General features: G+C 48.9%; 1 protein-coding gene across 3 annotated transcripts in view; it reads left to right on the forward strand.

Annotated features, from left to right (window-relative positions):
• Window positions 1-6472: 6472 nt before the first annotated feature.
• LOC126534275 (protein Skeletor, isoforms B/C-like) overlaps window positions 6473-16385 on the forward strand; it is a 37472-nt gene continuing 27559 nt past the window's right edge. The window contains exons 1-4 of one of the 3 annotated variants that reach the window (XM_055072775.2): window positions 6474-6764; window positions 6909-6970; window positions 13444-13532; window positions 15494-15628. In XM_055072775.2, coding sequence (XP_054928750.2) covers window positions 13481-13532; window positions 15494-15628 — 187 coding nt within the window. In that variant the 5' untranslated portion in view covers window positions 6474-6764; window positions 6909-6970; window positions 13444-13480. Of the gene's footprint in view, window positions 6971-13443; window positions 13533-15493; window positions 15629-16385 lie in introns of all 3 variants that reach the window. The other 2 variants (XM_050181543.3, XM_050181542.3) reach the window with 2 other exon arrangements.

The raw sequence follows: 16385 nt of genomic DNA on the forward strand, positions 1-16385 counted from the left end.
ACCCACACGACATCGTAGGAAGTTACGCAGGGAGTGCCGCGGTGTATCTTTCGCCGCGCGAAGCGGCGAAGCGGCGTAGCAACTGCATCTGGGTCGCCTCGCCCAGCGGGCGTTGGCGCTTCTGTGCTTTCCCGCCGCTGCCGTGGCTCCTCCCTTTCGAGCGTCATTGCTCGACCTTCGTTTGCATGCCGAACACGAGAACGCGAGGATTTCTGCCTCCTTGTCGCCGGCGCCAGTCTTTAGGTGGCGCGACGCTTGCGCGGGGCCGGTGTGATGTAATCGTACTCGTTTTTTTTTTTAATGCTTGAACAATCGGCGCGCGCGGAACGCGGACTAGGTATAATCAGCGAAAATACCATATTGGGGGGGGGGGGGGGGGGCATACTCTTGCGCTAGGATCGTTCCGTTACCAGTAGGCAATAATAGACAGCAGGTACACTCTTCTAATATTCGAATCTCTGCCTTCGATCGTTCCTGGGGCGTCATTTGTTACGGTCTATCTTCTCTAAATGTCCAAGCACTCATGTTTTTTTTTGGGGGGGGAGGGAGGGGCCCAGGGTAAGGGGGAGGGCACAAACAGTAAGCCTCTGTATATCTTTCCCTGTGAAGCGTGTCGGAGGGTGTTGGCACTATGGCTTCATTTATTAAGCCTGATTACTGTAAATTACCAAACAATCATGTTCTTTTTTTCGAAGCAAGGTAATATAAGGCTCTGGAAAAAAATAATCTGGGACTTAAGTGCCGAAACTACGGTTTGATTACGAGGCACGCCGTAGTGAGGAGAATCCAGAGTAGTTTTGACCACTTTGGGGGTTTTTTTCGACCTGCGCCCAAGCCCTAAGTACGCGAGAGCTTTTGAATTTCACCCTCCACGAAATGCGGCCGCCGTGGCCGCCAGCCGAACCAGCGACCTCGCGGTAGAGCAGCGCGATGTTATAGCCACTAAGCCATCATGGCTGCCACGGATCGCACGCATGATAATTTCGAATCGCTGCATTTATAACGCAATAATATCGCGAAAAATTCATTATTTTGATGAAGTCGATTCCAAAGCCGTTTCCAGCCACGGGCAGGAAGCTTAGGAAGATCCATGTGCCATACCCATCAAAAGTCCCACGCTGGCCGAGCCGTCATGCTCACAGCTACCGTAAGCACGAGCGCGTCAGAGTTCGCTCTTGAAACGTTTATTGCATACCTCTAATGCTTCGCTTCGTGCGTACCGTAGCCTCGTGGACGGCGCCGGCGTTTTGGGCGGTGCGGCGCCTTCAAGGGCCGTTTGGTGATGCAACCGATTCTCGTTGTTCGCGCTGAAACAATTCGCGGGCTCGAGAGACGCGATCCGCGATGAACGACATGCGCCGCCGCATACTCTCACGTTGTTCCATTGAGCAATCAGGCGAATTATGCGTGCCGGAGTGCGCTAATTCGCGCGCGCCCTGCAGGTGCATGGAAAATGTCTGGTGGGATTTTTCCTTGGGATCTTTCTCCGTGAGCACTGAGGACGGGCACACTTCTTTACATTGCACCAACTGTGGCGCCCTCCCAAGGGCATCGTACTGAGCACTGCGTTGTTTATTCTCACGCTTTTCGGTCTCCTTGATCGCCTTCCATGCACAGTTAAATTATCGATCTACGCACGGACGGCATTTGGCTTTGGGCGTCTGGAGTGGCATGCTTACAAGTGCGCGGAAGGCTAAAAAAAAGCTACACTCTACGTCTTCAATCAAGGCCTGGAGATTTGGTCGCGAATAAATGTCCACTTGTGGCATTTTACGCGTAGGCCCATGACACACTGCAGTGCATTAATCAATGGGCGGCGGTTATCATCTGTATGGTTATGCAAATTCTTGGCAGTCATAATTGACTGACTTCTGGAGCCCCCATGTGTTGCACATGAAAAAGCGGTTGACAGGCATCTGTCACCTTCTGAAGTTCTTCGCTGGAAAGACCTGGGGAATATACACAAGCGCTATGCTGCAAATATATAGGGTACTTTTCCTCTCATTCTTGCGGTACAGCTTGCCCGCATTGACTAACGCAAGTAAAACATTCTTACGTACTATAAAAAGTGCTGAGGCCCAAGTGCTCGAGATTCGATTTGTCTAGGCCTTCCTCAAAGAGTGATAACGGCGGCAACTGTTGCAATCTCCAGGGACCCCCATCAAGACCCCCATTAGAGTTTAAGCATCAAAGTGTACGTAAGGCACCTTTCCCGCACTCCTTTCCACCATCTAGCCTCTTAACCTGCGGAGAAACCACGTGCCTGGTTCTGCAGAAAGGTACCCGCACGTCGTGAGGATATACCATCTTGCTTCACACTTGCAGCCAGATCGTCGACTCCTTCTTGGTGTCTTATTCAGCCAAAGATCAACCTGGCAATACCTGGCGTCTGGGAAAAAAACAGATATGTCATCGCCGGCCCTTAGAAACAAGCTTACCTTACTCCTAATACGTGCGAAGTAATGGAATTACACTCACATATACACCAACGGCTCCGTCCTGCCGAACAGCTCTACCGCAGCTGTCGTCATGCCAGCAAAAGCCATCACTATTAAGTTTAAGAAGGTCTCACTTGACGACGTCGACGGCAGCAAAAGTCACAGCGCTTCCAATCGCACCACACTTTATTTATGAAGAACCAACATACAGAAGGTCGATCATCTGCTACTCGAAGTCGGCACAGCAGTGTTCACTGTCAGCGTTACGGCGCTGTCGACATGATCAGTTGGTATTCGCAATCACAGAGGCCATACACCACCTGACCGAGACAGGACATGAAATATTTTCCAGTGGCTGCCAATTCACTGTAGTATCATCGGAAATGAACGTCCCGATCAAGCTGCTCATTCATTCACCAATTCTGATTTCTTGCACAGAATAAAAGAAATCTAGAATCGTCAGTGAAAGCGCAGCGAGCGAGAAAGCCGGGAAAAGCAGTGAAAACGAAACATAACTAATATTTGAAATACGGAAATTCAATTTTGCTAAGCCAAACCGGGGCGGTATTCTCTGTCGATCACTTTCGGTTATACAATCACTTTCGTGAGTTATAGCGTGACACGTGCACTAGCTTCTATTGCAAAATTGTCAAATTATGCCGCGTTATCAAATTCGCTATCTTGTCAGCTCTGATCAGCTCAGGGGGTTTCTTCGGCCTTTCCGATTGGCCCGAAACGCCGCCGCTGCACCATTTCACAAAACAAAGACAAATTTGGGTATGTCTAATCCAGCGCCTCCTGGGGGCGTCGGCTTGTATGTGGGCGAGAGCATTCGTGGCAAAGTACCAAACACGCTGTCTTCGATAAATGTCAGCAACGTTGTCACTCGTCAGGGGCTTTATAGTTAGGCGAAATCTGGAGCAAGGTATTTCGGCCCTTGCTCAGTGCGACCACATCCCAACTCGCCCCAGCTTTCACTGCTTTCACCGATCGATTCTTATTTTATGACATCTTTACCATCCACCACAACAAAATGGCCTATTCCAGTGATATCTTCAGTGAAACCGCTGACAAAGCACGAAAATTACATAGAACAAAATCGTAAAATCATATACAACGTGAGACTATCTGTGCTAAGCAAGCTACTCTTGGCTATATCCACCGAAGGCCAAGAACGAGAGAGAGAATCCTTAAGAATTAGCGGTACGCATTAGCCTACACACATGTCAGATCATTAATATGCTGGCACATGAAAAGGAAAAAAAAAAGTAAACCAAAATAAGAAAGAAGGATAGCAACTGAAAAACGCACAAGTTCGCACACTCGCTGCAAATAACCGTTTTCAAAAGAAAGATAAACACTGGAGAGGAATCTGAAGGAACTAGTTTAGAAAGCTTACCACGGGGTAGAAATCCAAACTAGAGAGACGTTCCCAGAAAGGAGACTTAAAATCAACAGACCTTAGACAATGGGTATCACCGGCTTACGCCAACGTTTAGACATCGCGACTTTCTGCAGCCAGGCTTGTTGTTTTGCTTGTTCATACGAGTTCATCTTGAAAGAACTGGCATACAAGTAGACTAAACGAAAAACTAACTGACCGGAGGCACCCGACCCGCCGTTTGGTTACGTATCGTCTGCTTCTGTGTCATTTCTTTCACTCGGGTTTGGCTTCGTCAGGTCAACTGCTGCTCGCCTCGGCAACGTTTATGGTATAGCCGACCGGGCCTCATCGTCAACTCTGAACGATTCCTTTTTACGATTACCGTTGATTTCCACATTGAGTGCGCCGGGCGCGAGAGGCGCGCGACAAATGCGCGACGCTTTTCGCGTTCGTCGCTCGACAACTCGCTTGCCGCAACTTGCTCTCACTTAAAGACACCATCTTGCCCGTGCTCAAACCTAAACCCCGAGCATAAAATGCTACGCGGAACCCACCACCTGGCACCCCTCCTTCCGTATAACACCTTCCCGCACGCATCGTGTAAATGCGGAGAGAAGGCAAACCGCGTTTCGCTGACGACCGTCAGAACGCGCTCGTTCTCGGCGTGCCGGGGTCGGCGTAGGCGCGTGTGTTACCGCAATCATTAGGCATCTGTGTCATCGGCCGACGGCGTGGCGCGCACACTATGCACTCAGCGCGCTCACGCGTGGCAAACGCATCCGACGCGCACGCCGGAACCCGACGCGCTGATACGGCTATCTCGGCGCCGGCAACACGTAGAGGAAAGGGAGGGGGAGGGCTTCCGGACGTGACACATCCAGTGCCGACTCCAACGCACCTCACCGTCAGATGCCGGCGAACTCACTCTTAAATGTACTGCCTCATAAGTTGTCTTGAGAAAGTGGAACAACTTTCGAATTTAGCCTCCAGCAAGTTGGGTTGAACCTATGTGGAACACGGCCATGATGTTCCGGTTAGCGAAACATGTGTGTCACGATAGATACCGAGAGTGTCGTACTGTATCACTGGCGAGAAGCTCGAGCCAAGAAAACAGGAGGCAATACAATGCATTTGTTCTGCATTCGTTCCATTTGGTGCGTGGAACATCTTTCCTAAGATGTTCCACTTGGCGGTTAAGTCTGTGTGGAACGAGATTAACAGCGTGCGCGCGGTCGTGTGTAACTAACGCAGGTCCAACTTCCATAAGCACTGAGGTTTAAGGCTGGTGGCCGCGTTAACTGGTTAGAGTTGGATGTTAGCAAGAGATGATTGGAGTGCTGGTGGAAAAGAACGCAGAGAACTAATGGAGGCAGAATCGTCATGGGCATAAGTCTCTTTGGGAGATAAAGCAAAGAGATGCAGATAGCTGTATTACGATACGGTAACACGCAACTATAGGTCATACACACCAGGAGACTGTTTGTCTTAATCTCCACTGAAATGAGTTGCTGTCCGCGTTCACCATCGTCATCGTCATTGTGAATTCCGCCGTTGCCCATTGTCTTTGCCAGGTGGCACCGAACGCGCTGAAGGTCGGAGCCTAAGCAACCTTTGAAAGTGACAGTAAAGCTCAAAGCTCAAGTTGTTTAAGTTGCTAAGTTGTTTAAGTTAATAGTTCACGTTCACCGTTGGCAAAAGTTTGGCGTGCAAAAAAAAAAAAAAAGAGTGACGAAAGCGACAAATTGATGGCGACGTCGCCTCAAAATTTTCGCCGCCTCTCGTCGTCACGTCACAAATTCTGGCCGCGCCTGTTCGCCGTTACTAAAGTGCTAAGAGTGACAAACATTATGGCTGCAGTTTTTCCGAGAAAGAAAAATAACTCTCCGTGGCAACTTTTGTTCACTTTCATATTACAAAAAACGGCCTAAGCAAGCAACATCAAAATATTACGCGGTGACGTTACAATAACGATGCCACAGCAGCCACTTGAAGGCCAAATTCAAAAGGTACAAAGTGCCTTTACTTTCAAATGTTACGGAGTAAATCTGAAAGTAAAAAAAGAAAACACACACACACACACACACGGGTTTCGGAAGAGTGACCCCTTAGTTCGACTTGTTATTCATGTTTCGCTCTAACATTCATTTCAACGCGGGAGGGAGCCGACTGCGTCAGTGGTGGAATTGAGGCAATGCGTCGTCTCGTATTCAAACGCCCGGACTCAGCAGCTTCAGTGGTTCTTCTGCGCAGCGCAAACTGGCTCACTTCCAGCAGCTGGCGCATCGCTACAAGACGTGCGCGACCAATCATCTCGACATTTCCCTACCACGGACATCGTGACGGCACGGGCCAGCTCGGAGAGGAGCGCTGCCCGCCCGAGCGCAGCCCCCCCCCCCCCCACCCCCCTCTGAGAAAGGGTCGCGTGTGTAAGGGCAACCGGATGAGAATGAGGAAGAAGACAGTCGCGGGGGGGGGGGGGGGGGGGGGGCGGTTTCGCCCTACCGAGACTTGGCCCGAGCCTTTTCAACTTCCGCCGATTGAAAAAGTGACGTAAGGCCGGCGACTTTCGCATTACTGCGAATCTCCTGGACGCAAAATGGCCGCGCGGTGAAAGTGGTTTCCTTCACCCGTGGCCGGTTGCCCCCTCTCTCTCTCTCTCTCTGGCTTTTGTCCTTTTGTCTTCCGTCCCGTTATTCCACTCTCTCTCTCTGCCCCTTTCCTTCCTTTCTTCTTCCTTCTCTCAGCTTCCTTCCTTTCCGCTCGCTCCGACGCCGGCCCGACCAGCGCGAGTTAGCCGCCAGCGCTCTTGCTACGCGCGCCCCGCACCGCCGCTCTCTTCACGTTTTGTGGGTCATGTTTGTAGGTGTTCGTCTGTACTCGCAACGCTGCAAGCCGGACCGCGTTCAGCCGTCGACAACGTCTTGAGAGGACGCGAGATTGCAGTGCGTTTCTTTTTCTTTTCCTCTGTTTCGTTCTCTTCTCGTTCGTGCTGACTGCGCCTTGTGTTTTTGCTCGGTCCGCACCAGTAAGTCTCTCGTTCACCCTCCCGCGCGTGCGAGTGTGTCTGTGTGTGTGTTTTGTATCAGCACCTGTTCCTACCGGACCGGCTTGTTCTGCTGTTCTCTTCGGTGTCATCGCGAGTCGCACTGTGAGTATACGCTCGATTCTTTTTTCTTTTCTTTGCGTGGTTAAACTTCTTTTGTCTCACCGTAGACGCGGGGCGGGCCAGGGACGAGCTGCAAGCTCGCGTAAATTAAAGAATATCGCACGGTGCTGCATACATTCTGGCTTCATCCTGCTGCGGGTCAAGCGTGTGGCTGACACATGGGGCGGTCTCCTACGAGGTCCTGCATACGGTTAGCGCGAGGCAGGGCCATCGGGCACGACTGCGGTATGTCCGTTCACGTCTGGCCTGCCACTCGCTGCCGGTGGTGTGCACGTACCATACAACGCTTTACCTGCAGTCCTGCACAAAAGCTGACGTGACACGATATTTGAGAGAGAAAAAAAAACGCATTACCAGCGACGCCTTGACAAATAGCCTCGCATTCCAAGTTGCAATGTGCAGTAGGCTTTGCGACGCATACGCATTCGTCTATTGAGTTAGAAGAGCCGTCCTTTAGCGTAGCAGAAATTCGTACATGTCACGCGACTCGCGCGTCCTAAAAACAAAAAAAAAAACGTTCCTGACGGTCTGTAGGTATACTGTAGCGCCCTAACTTCAAGTTTGCGTCGTCTTTTCGGATATTCTGGTCTCCTTGTCACGTTCACTGGCATCCCACTGAACAGAACCACGTACCAAGTTACCCGACGAGCTCCTGGACAGTGAAGGTCGCTCTAATGGACGATTGGCTGCCTAGTTACTCGGTTTTCTCTTACTTTGTTGGCGAATTACTATTGTTAGATTAGGCTGCGGTGATGCGTCACACTATTGAGCATGCGCAAGGAGAAATCCTCCAGTCTTTTAAAGACATATCTTTGCTCCGATCGAGAAGACGTCAGTTGCTTGTCGGCGAGCGATCCTGGCTTTTCAGTGCCCCCTTTAGCCTTTGTCCTTTGTGCTGCAGAAATACTGACGCTTTCCTCTTAGTTATGCGTATTTCTGAACGACCCACGCGTATAGTTTCAGCGAAGACAACCAAGTTCGCGCGGCAAGCGATCAGCGCCCCACCAGCCGCGCCACCTCCGGCGGATCCATGCACCGTCACTCTTCCGGCGGGGAGTGGAAACTTTCCGGCTTCGTAGTGGATGACGCGGCGAAGGTGCTTTCGGTTTCGGTGCCCAACCCCGCCTATACGCGGTGCGTCATGCTCCCGCCGGTATGCGCCTCGCGTTACCAGTTCGAGGTACCGCTCGCTCGCTTGTCCGCACTTAAGGCGACCAACAGTCCTGCACGTACCCCTTCGAGCAATGCGAAATGAAACGCCCAAGTTGCTTTCCAGAAGCCGCCGCTGCTGAAAACGCATGGGCCGCGCAAAAGTGTTCAATGGCACCAGATGTTCAACGGCAAAGCTGCGTTTTTCATGGTGATGAGTTATGAGCTTCCCAGATTCATTCACCAGAAGTATGAGTTGCCTATTAAAAAAAAAGGTCGTCGTTTCCTTTCATATTGCTCTCGCCAGTACCTCAAAAGCACGACGTGCCCTCGCCTTACCCAGTAACGGTATATAGACCACACCCTCCACGTCACTGTTCGCCCAGACCACATGCTCACGCGTGCTCGCGACTACTGCATGACCTGTGCGTGTGCTACACCGCGCTATAACATCGCTCTCTCGTTGGTTCGTTGTGACAGTATAGACCAACCCGCGCGCGCAGTTTTCTCGGTGACGACTACGCGCTCCCATGTTCACGATAATGCTGGATACTCAAACAAACTGCCTTCCCGCGTCTTCACGACTACTAAACACCATGTACACTACCCACGTGCTCGCTCGCAAGTTAACGTTCAATCTAGGACAGCACTTGCGCTATAAAAAAAAAACTTCCAATGCGCTCCCATAGCGGACGCGCGTTCGACATTGAATCAACGACATTTATGCAAGGGTCGCCGCATTATAAAATTCGTTATAAACAAAGTGAGCGACAATGTCTGCACTCACTTTGCGCTCACTAAACGCTCATTAAACGAAAATAAATTAGTAGATCATGTTGTGCTTCCACGGAGTCTCTGTTCTCTCAGATAGTTTTTTTTTGTTGTTGTTATTAAGAGGCAATTCAAGATCATGTGTAATTTTTGCTAGGCCTCGCATTCACCCTTGCGACAAGGTCCCGTCACGCTCAATGTCCAGATACTTTTCGCAAAGACTGTGTGTTGGAGGGTGGTATATACATATATATATATATATATATATATATATATATATATATATATATATATATATATATATATATATATTCTTCTTTTCGGTGCATATTTTGACGAAACCACGGTTCGCATTCACTCGGTCATATTTGCTCTTGGCGAAAGGCGGGTCGTCACTTAACGTATCCTGGCCCCGTCATGTCTCCACATTATTCTAATGGGCCGAGTAATTTTTGCCTCGCCGCAAGCGTGGCTTTGACGAATGACCTTGCCAGGAAGTCTGCGCCCACGCTTGAGCGAAGACTGGAGTGAACGCGCCCCACCCCAAGGCCTCACCTGACAGGCTATCTTTTACGGGGCCTGTTATTTCGCAACGCTATGGCGCGTGCTAAGCAAGGCTACATATTGTCTCGAGCGGGATCTCGACAATGGCGCATCCAGAATTATCTACACGCGCGGTGACGAAGCTCAGCATCGTCAACGCCGCCACGCCCAGAAGTTGTTGCGCTTTCCTTTTTTTCATAGTACCGCGTATTCCGGGATACTGCCCGCAGACTGTAAATTTCGTGAACGATTTTTCAAATAAATTTTGGGGGTTTTATGCGTCAGATCGCGACCTGATCATGAGGCACGCCGTAGTGGGGGAGTGCGCATTAATTTCGGCCATCTGGGGTTTCATAACCTGTATACTTTAAACACACGAGCGTTTTCCAATTTCGCCTCCGTCTAAGTACTGTGGCCGCAGCCATAATCGAAGAGATGACCTCGAGCTCAGCAGAGCAATGCTTTCGCCACCACTAAGATATTGGGGCAGGCTATTTGGAAGGCTCAGATTTTTCTTTGGACGGTCTACTTTCAGTTGCTTACTGTGCTGGGTTGTGTCCGCGTGTAGAAAAAAATCCCAATGATAGTGCAATGCCGGGCCGACCCGCGGCTAAAGTGAAGCAGACGTTAAGCACTCGCCATACGTGCGCCGAAACCGAAGACGAAATGCCAGGCCGACCCGCGGAGGAGGTGCAGTTCACCATTAAGGGGCCCACATACGCAGTTTCGCTGGTCATCCTTGTTCACAGAGTGGTTGAGCACTGACTTTCTTTTTTCATTCATTTCATCATTATTTCGTCACAGCGGAGCTGTTATACGCTAGGTTCTGGCGGTTTGTGTGCGTATGCAAAACAGATGGCGATCACCCTATAGACCTAAAAGAGCTAAAGCATAACGTAACAGCGTATCGCCGGCTATGCCCCAGCTGCGTTTAATCGCGAGAAGTGTCGATGCCTATTGTGATTAAAGAAAATATCCTAATGGAAGAATGCAAAACCGCAACAGACACTGTTTAGTATGGATTGCGGTTTGACGTCACAGGCTCTATAGGAAAACCAGATAACCTTATCTCAGTTTCCTTCCACACGTACAATGGGTAGGCCGCGTGCGGTGAGGACTGCGGAAGGACAGCGCGCCCACGAGGAACACCGTCCTGAAGAGTAACGGGAATGTGCGCGGCGACGGCGGGCGACACGTAATGCGGACGAAGATCGTGCCGCAAAAGCCTAGCGCACCGTATGCACCTTTGGTTCGATCACCCCTAACGACTCCACTCACATCGTGATTGTGGATGATTTCAACACAGACGTGTCTCGGCCAGGCGGAAAGTTGTTCGTGACGTTTCTCTTGGATATCTTCTGCATTCAATGTTACACAAACATCAGTGTGCCCACGACGCGTCATCGGTCGTGTATAGACCTCGCATTGGCCAAGAACTTTTCCAGTGTCGGCACAGAGATAATGGCCGTAAATCATCGCGACCATAAATCGATAGCCAACGTGGGGCGACCAAATAAGGAATAAAGATAGCAAACAAAAGACGGGTAAAAATGAAACAAGCATTGGGTATGTAATTCAATAAAACAACGAAAAGTCGAGAAAAAATGACATTCATTGTGGTATGTGTCTTTTATTTTCAATCAAGATATTCATTATCAACATATTTATCACCATATATACAGCGTCGCTGGTCATCCACCTTCAGAGAATGGAATGGCTCTGAATTTTTTTTATTATTTTGAAATGGTTTCGTTTGAACCTTAACGGTTGTTATTGCAAAACATTTTCGAGCTTCATATTGGCGTTTTCATTTGTTGTCATCACGCAGGTGATCACATTTACGCTCGTAAACAGCTGCTTCATCATGCCTCGACAAAATTTTAAGAATATATGCTATATACGACACACGAACAACAACTTCGATAAAGCTCGACTACAGCCCTCTGCTGTACCGAAGCAAACAAATGCAGACAGTTACACAATGACGATTCCTTTCCATCTCAAATGTTTCTTGCGGGCAGGTAGCGCATAGCAATCGTTGGATAAGTGCCTCCTTTTTGTGTGGCAATTTTTCGTTTTTAATTGCATTCAGGTTTTCTTCTCCTAAATAGACTACCGTGAGTGAGTTATACCAAATGTGAGCTCTATTCTGAACATTACGCTAATAACAACAATACCGTGCAAAATCGTGCTGAGCAACACGGTATCCTCAAACGTGTATACCAAGAAGCACTCCGGTAGTGAAAAAAAAATCATGTAACATAGAACCTAATCTCTCTATTACGACAATAAGCTGGGTATATTCTGTATTAGTAAGGTGTGTAATGTGAGTCAGCGTTCTTGCTTATTTCCGAAATGCAATTTTAATGAGTGTCCTTCACGATTGTTTAGCGTTGCTGGACCGCTATGAAAGGGCCCGTTGGTGATATCGTCAGATACAGCTTGATAACAGCTGCCAATGAGCCCATTGGCGAACGCGGTTGTACACTAAATGTGAGCACGCCTTTCGAACAGTCGAAACGTCCTGTTCAAGTTCAGCGTAAGGCAATATTCAAATTTTTGTTTTCCCAGCATCACATGACCGTTGAGATCCACCAAATGTAGCGGTGAATATTAGCATTTGAAATTAACGCGATACTGGAAACTCCTTGTCACTATTTACTTCTTTCGCCTATATTCAGTCTTCTAAAGTCCAGTTGACTGGAAGACGAAAGATTAGCGGCAGCGACGTTTGGCCCGAGCAGTGATATCGGCAACCATTGGGGTCCTAGTCACGAACACATCGATAGCAAGACCGTTCCCACGCCTCAGTTCTTTTGCGGTTTGGTCAGAAGCAACAGTTATCGCTCCAACTGCCTTCTCGGAAACCGGCCTCTTGTCAGAAGAGCAGTCCTACGTAAATCGTAGCGGCCTTCCAGACCAACCGACTACTGTCGCACTACAGTCTCCCTGTAGGCCACCTGTTGACTGGCAGGGAAACGAAGTTCCTCGTTAAACGCCAGGCACCGAATTCTCGAAGCTATACTTTCGTAAGTGATCTTTCCTATTCACCGGCCACTTTAGTTAATGATATGGCCAGCAACAGGATTGGCCAAAGTTTTCTCTTAGTAAAAAAAAATATATATAGGCTAACAACGGTGCGTGAATGCGGGCCCAGGTTAAGTGAGCGAAGTTGTCCTTACCGCAACTCAGCAAAGAGGTCTTTGACGAACGGTGTCATTAGTAGCAGGATGTTGTGACCGCTATTCCTTTAGAGGAAATGTATTTCTAAACCATCTCAAATTTAGCCTAGCCTAAACCAACCGAACTTCAACGTGAAAAGCTGACAGTGACCCTGCCGTAATCACATGTTCTAGACAATCGTGACAGATTGCTCGGTGAAAGTTTTAGCGTGAGGTCTCGAGATATTCTACCCATATGAACAACCTCTGCCCTTACGGACTTATGCGTTTCTGTTGTTGTTGTTGTTGCTGATGAATGTCGGTAGACTGTCTCCGAAGAATTCGACATGAACGAATTTTGTCGGCACATAGATATAAACCGAAAGGACAAATTAATATGAACTGAAAATTCGTTTGTTTTTTTTTTCTTGCTGAAGAATGGGACACCTGAAGGAATCTTGAAAACAGCGAATTGCTTGGCCTGTTCCCCACAAATTTGCAGTTTGAACTAGCAACAATAACGTTTGGCAACACCTAGACACCAGCACGGTAGATTGGGTCATGTTTTTATACGACTTGTTAGCGTATATCTCCAAAATTCTTCAGACAAGGACACTATAGGCAGGACACAAACAAACGCTCATGCGTGACCCCACCATACAACCCATGTATGGATAATCTTGCCCCAGATGCTAACTGCCTTGCGCGGTAGCCCGTCTGCTCAGTTCGCCTAAGACAGCGCACGAACTGTTGCGCAAAAGACTCGTCTGCGCTGCATAAGAAGTCCTGCCTACGTACGTCTGCCATTTTCGTTTCTTTGCTTTTTCGCAGTGTGTCGACCTGTTCTGCCTCGAACGTGCCTTTCGACATGGATTACGGGTTCCTCACTCTGATCCTGGTGGCGTGCATCGCTCCGCAAGGTACAGCCCCATTTCTCTCTCTCCCTCTCTCTCTCTCTCTCTCTCTATCTATCTATCTATCTCTCTCTCTCCCTCTCTCTTAGCGGTCGTCGGCAAAAGAAAGAAGGAAAAAGAACTATAGCGATGGTGGGACATGGCCGTTCTTAGTTGGTGGAGCGATTCGTCTGGTTAATTGCGATAACGAACGAGAGATTCTAGCTCAATATATAGGTTCGGGGTTCCCGGCATCTCAGGGGGACGAGTGGGCTCCTGTGCCGTAGGAAACAGAGCAGTAACAGGTATCTGATGCCCTTGGATGTCCGGGTCCGCACGCGCGTTACGACGATTGAAGTGGTGTGCGTTTATTCCCGTCTGAGAAGACTGGGCAAACCGTGGAACTTCTTTCGCGATTGGGACAGGGGATTGCAACTGTTCGCCTTGAACGAGGACTGCCCCCTAAGAGAGGAGTCGCGAGCTCGCGGTGATTACGTCCCTACTCTTTGTGCACACGGCCCCGCCGCCATAATGCCGAACAAATGATTTTGTGAGGTCACCGGACCAATCTCCGGCGCGGCCTTTCGGTCGCGCCGGTCTGTTGGAAAGACGACCAAACTTGAACGTTTAGAGAAAGTAAAAGTCGTAACAAGGTGCAAGGTACAGCCACCCTTTTTTTTTTCCTTTTCCTACCGGTCGTTGGTGAAAGAAAAAAAAAAAGCTGTATCAACGAAGTTATGTGCCACGCTGCGGGGTATTGAACGAAATCCAATACACGTTACAGGGAAGCTTCTTTTAGTGGCTAACTTTACATACTCATATGTATGTAAAAGTCAGAAATGTTGTCGATATAGGCAATCTGTGGACCAATCTGGAGACTTTTGGTACAACAGACAGAGAGAGAGGTGTTATACCTGTTGCGGCAAACGCAATTTCTATTCAATGTATCAGTTATTTTACGAAAATTACTGGCTGCCGATAAACGAGAACGATGGCGGCTAGCCGAGGGGCCCAATTTTTATTAATCATATCAGGAGAAGCCAAGACACTGAGAACCACATAGAGGAAATAATTTGTACTTACTAGTTGAATTAAAGAAATGATAAATTAATGGCGGGGAAAGTGGATCAAAAAACAACTTGCCGCAAGTGGGGAGTGATCCCACGTCTTCGCGTTACGCGTGCGACGCTCTAACCAATTGAGCTACCGCCGGCGCCGTTTTCCCATCCACTTTCTTCGGTATATACGTTTTACTACTGGAACTAACCTTGGGAGTGTTAGCCAAGGAAGTGGATGGGAAAACTGCGCCGAGGCAGCTGAAATGGTTAGAGCATCGCACGCGTTATGCGAAGTCTACCTTTGTCTTCAGCGCCGTAGAAAACTGCCTTCGCGTGCGGCTGCTCATGACTCACCAGACAAAGAAAAAAAAAACAAAGAACAGATCAAACACGAGGTCGATCGAAAGAGCGCACACAAAAAGACAAGCGCGACAAGGACAAAATGCCAGCAATCACTTTGGATAAGGATACGGCTTTTGCTATGCGCCCGACATGCACGCCGTAGGTTGCCAGATGACGAGTCGCATTCTGCTAAAGACCGGCATATGAGACGCGGGTTGACGTTGGTCAGTTATTATTTTTTTTAATGAGACATCTCGACTGCTATTTCAGTTTATACGGTATATTGTTTCTATTACTCACTTTCCGTTATATTTTTTTTGTCTACAGTGCACCATTGTGTACGGGGTTGACTTTGCTGTTATGATGTCATTTACTTTCTCTCTCCTTTGTTCCCCTTGCTCTTAAGTGAAGGCAGAGACAAAGCTTCTGTGGCCAACTTCACCACCTTTTTCGTATTGAAAGTTTTTTTCTTTCCCCCTTTTTATATAAGCTTTTGTTGTTGCTTCTTTTGTAAACGCAGCGACATATGACATTTCTTTATTCGGGCATAACCAGTGATAACAATAATTCTCTGCCTTTTCCTCACAGGCATCTCGGGTGCCTACCACGGCAAGACTATCGGCCCAGTCACCACGCTCGCCCACAGCTTTAGTGGCAACGTGTTCGCTGCCAGCGATAATAGCATCGTCATCACGAACCTCAACTACGATGGCAATGGTCCCGGTAAGAGATGCTTACTTCGCACTGCCATGGGTGGCTCTGTTCGCACCGAACGTTTTTTTTTTTTTTTTTTTGTCGTACAACCGTGTACTCCACAGCAGCCATGTTCAAAAACATTGCACTGCTAACTGAACATGGCTTAGGGTTCGCCCCACTTACTCTTCATTCGCTATCACACTGCAGAGAAAAACGTTGATATGCCATTTTTCCTGAGCTCGATCACCAGAGAAGCGAGTGACGTGCGGTCAGCTTGACTGCAAAACAACAAAGAACCAAAATGGCCGCTCCGTTACGCTCCCCTCCATTGGCTGGGTAAAGAATCAAGCGCAGCGTCCTGCCTTCCGCGGCCGGCATGTGAGCTTAGTGCGCATGCGCTCTGGCCTTGCTTCTGAACCACAGCACCCTAATTCATATCATGAGCAGTGGGCTTCTTCGGTTATGCAGTCCCGGACTGTCCGCGAACCTTCCCGGCTTCCGGGCTGACTAGCCCTGACAGAAGGGCGGTCATGTCACAATCACGTGATCCAGCTGCCGGGAACTGCCCCAGGTCACAATCGAAAGCACCGTGACCTGGCAGTCATTGTCCTGGCTGCTGTCTTTTGCTCGTAGCTCCTGGGTAGCGCCTATACTCAGCGAATTCATTATTCTAGCCTCCAAGACTGTGAAGCCTTCTGACGCGCTTCTGAAGATTCTCTCACTAGGGGGCTGAGCTTCCGAAGCTTTCCAAGCAAAATCGAATGCAGCACAGCAGTCCCAAGCA

Source organism: Dermacentor andersoni, chromosome 7 (assembly GCF_023375885.2).
Source record: "Dermacentor andersoni chromosome 7, qqDerAnde1_hic_scaffold, whole genome shotgun sequence".
Taxonomy (NCBI): domain Eukaryota; kingdom Metazoa; phylum Arthropoda; class Arachnida; order Ixodida; family Ixodidae; genus Dermacentor; species Dermacentor andersoni.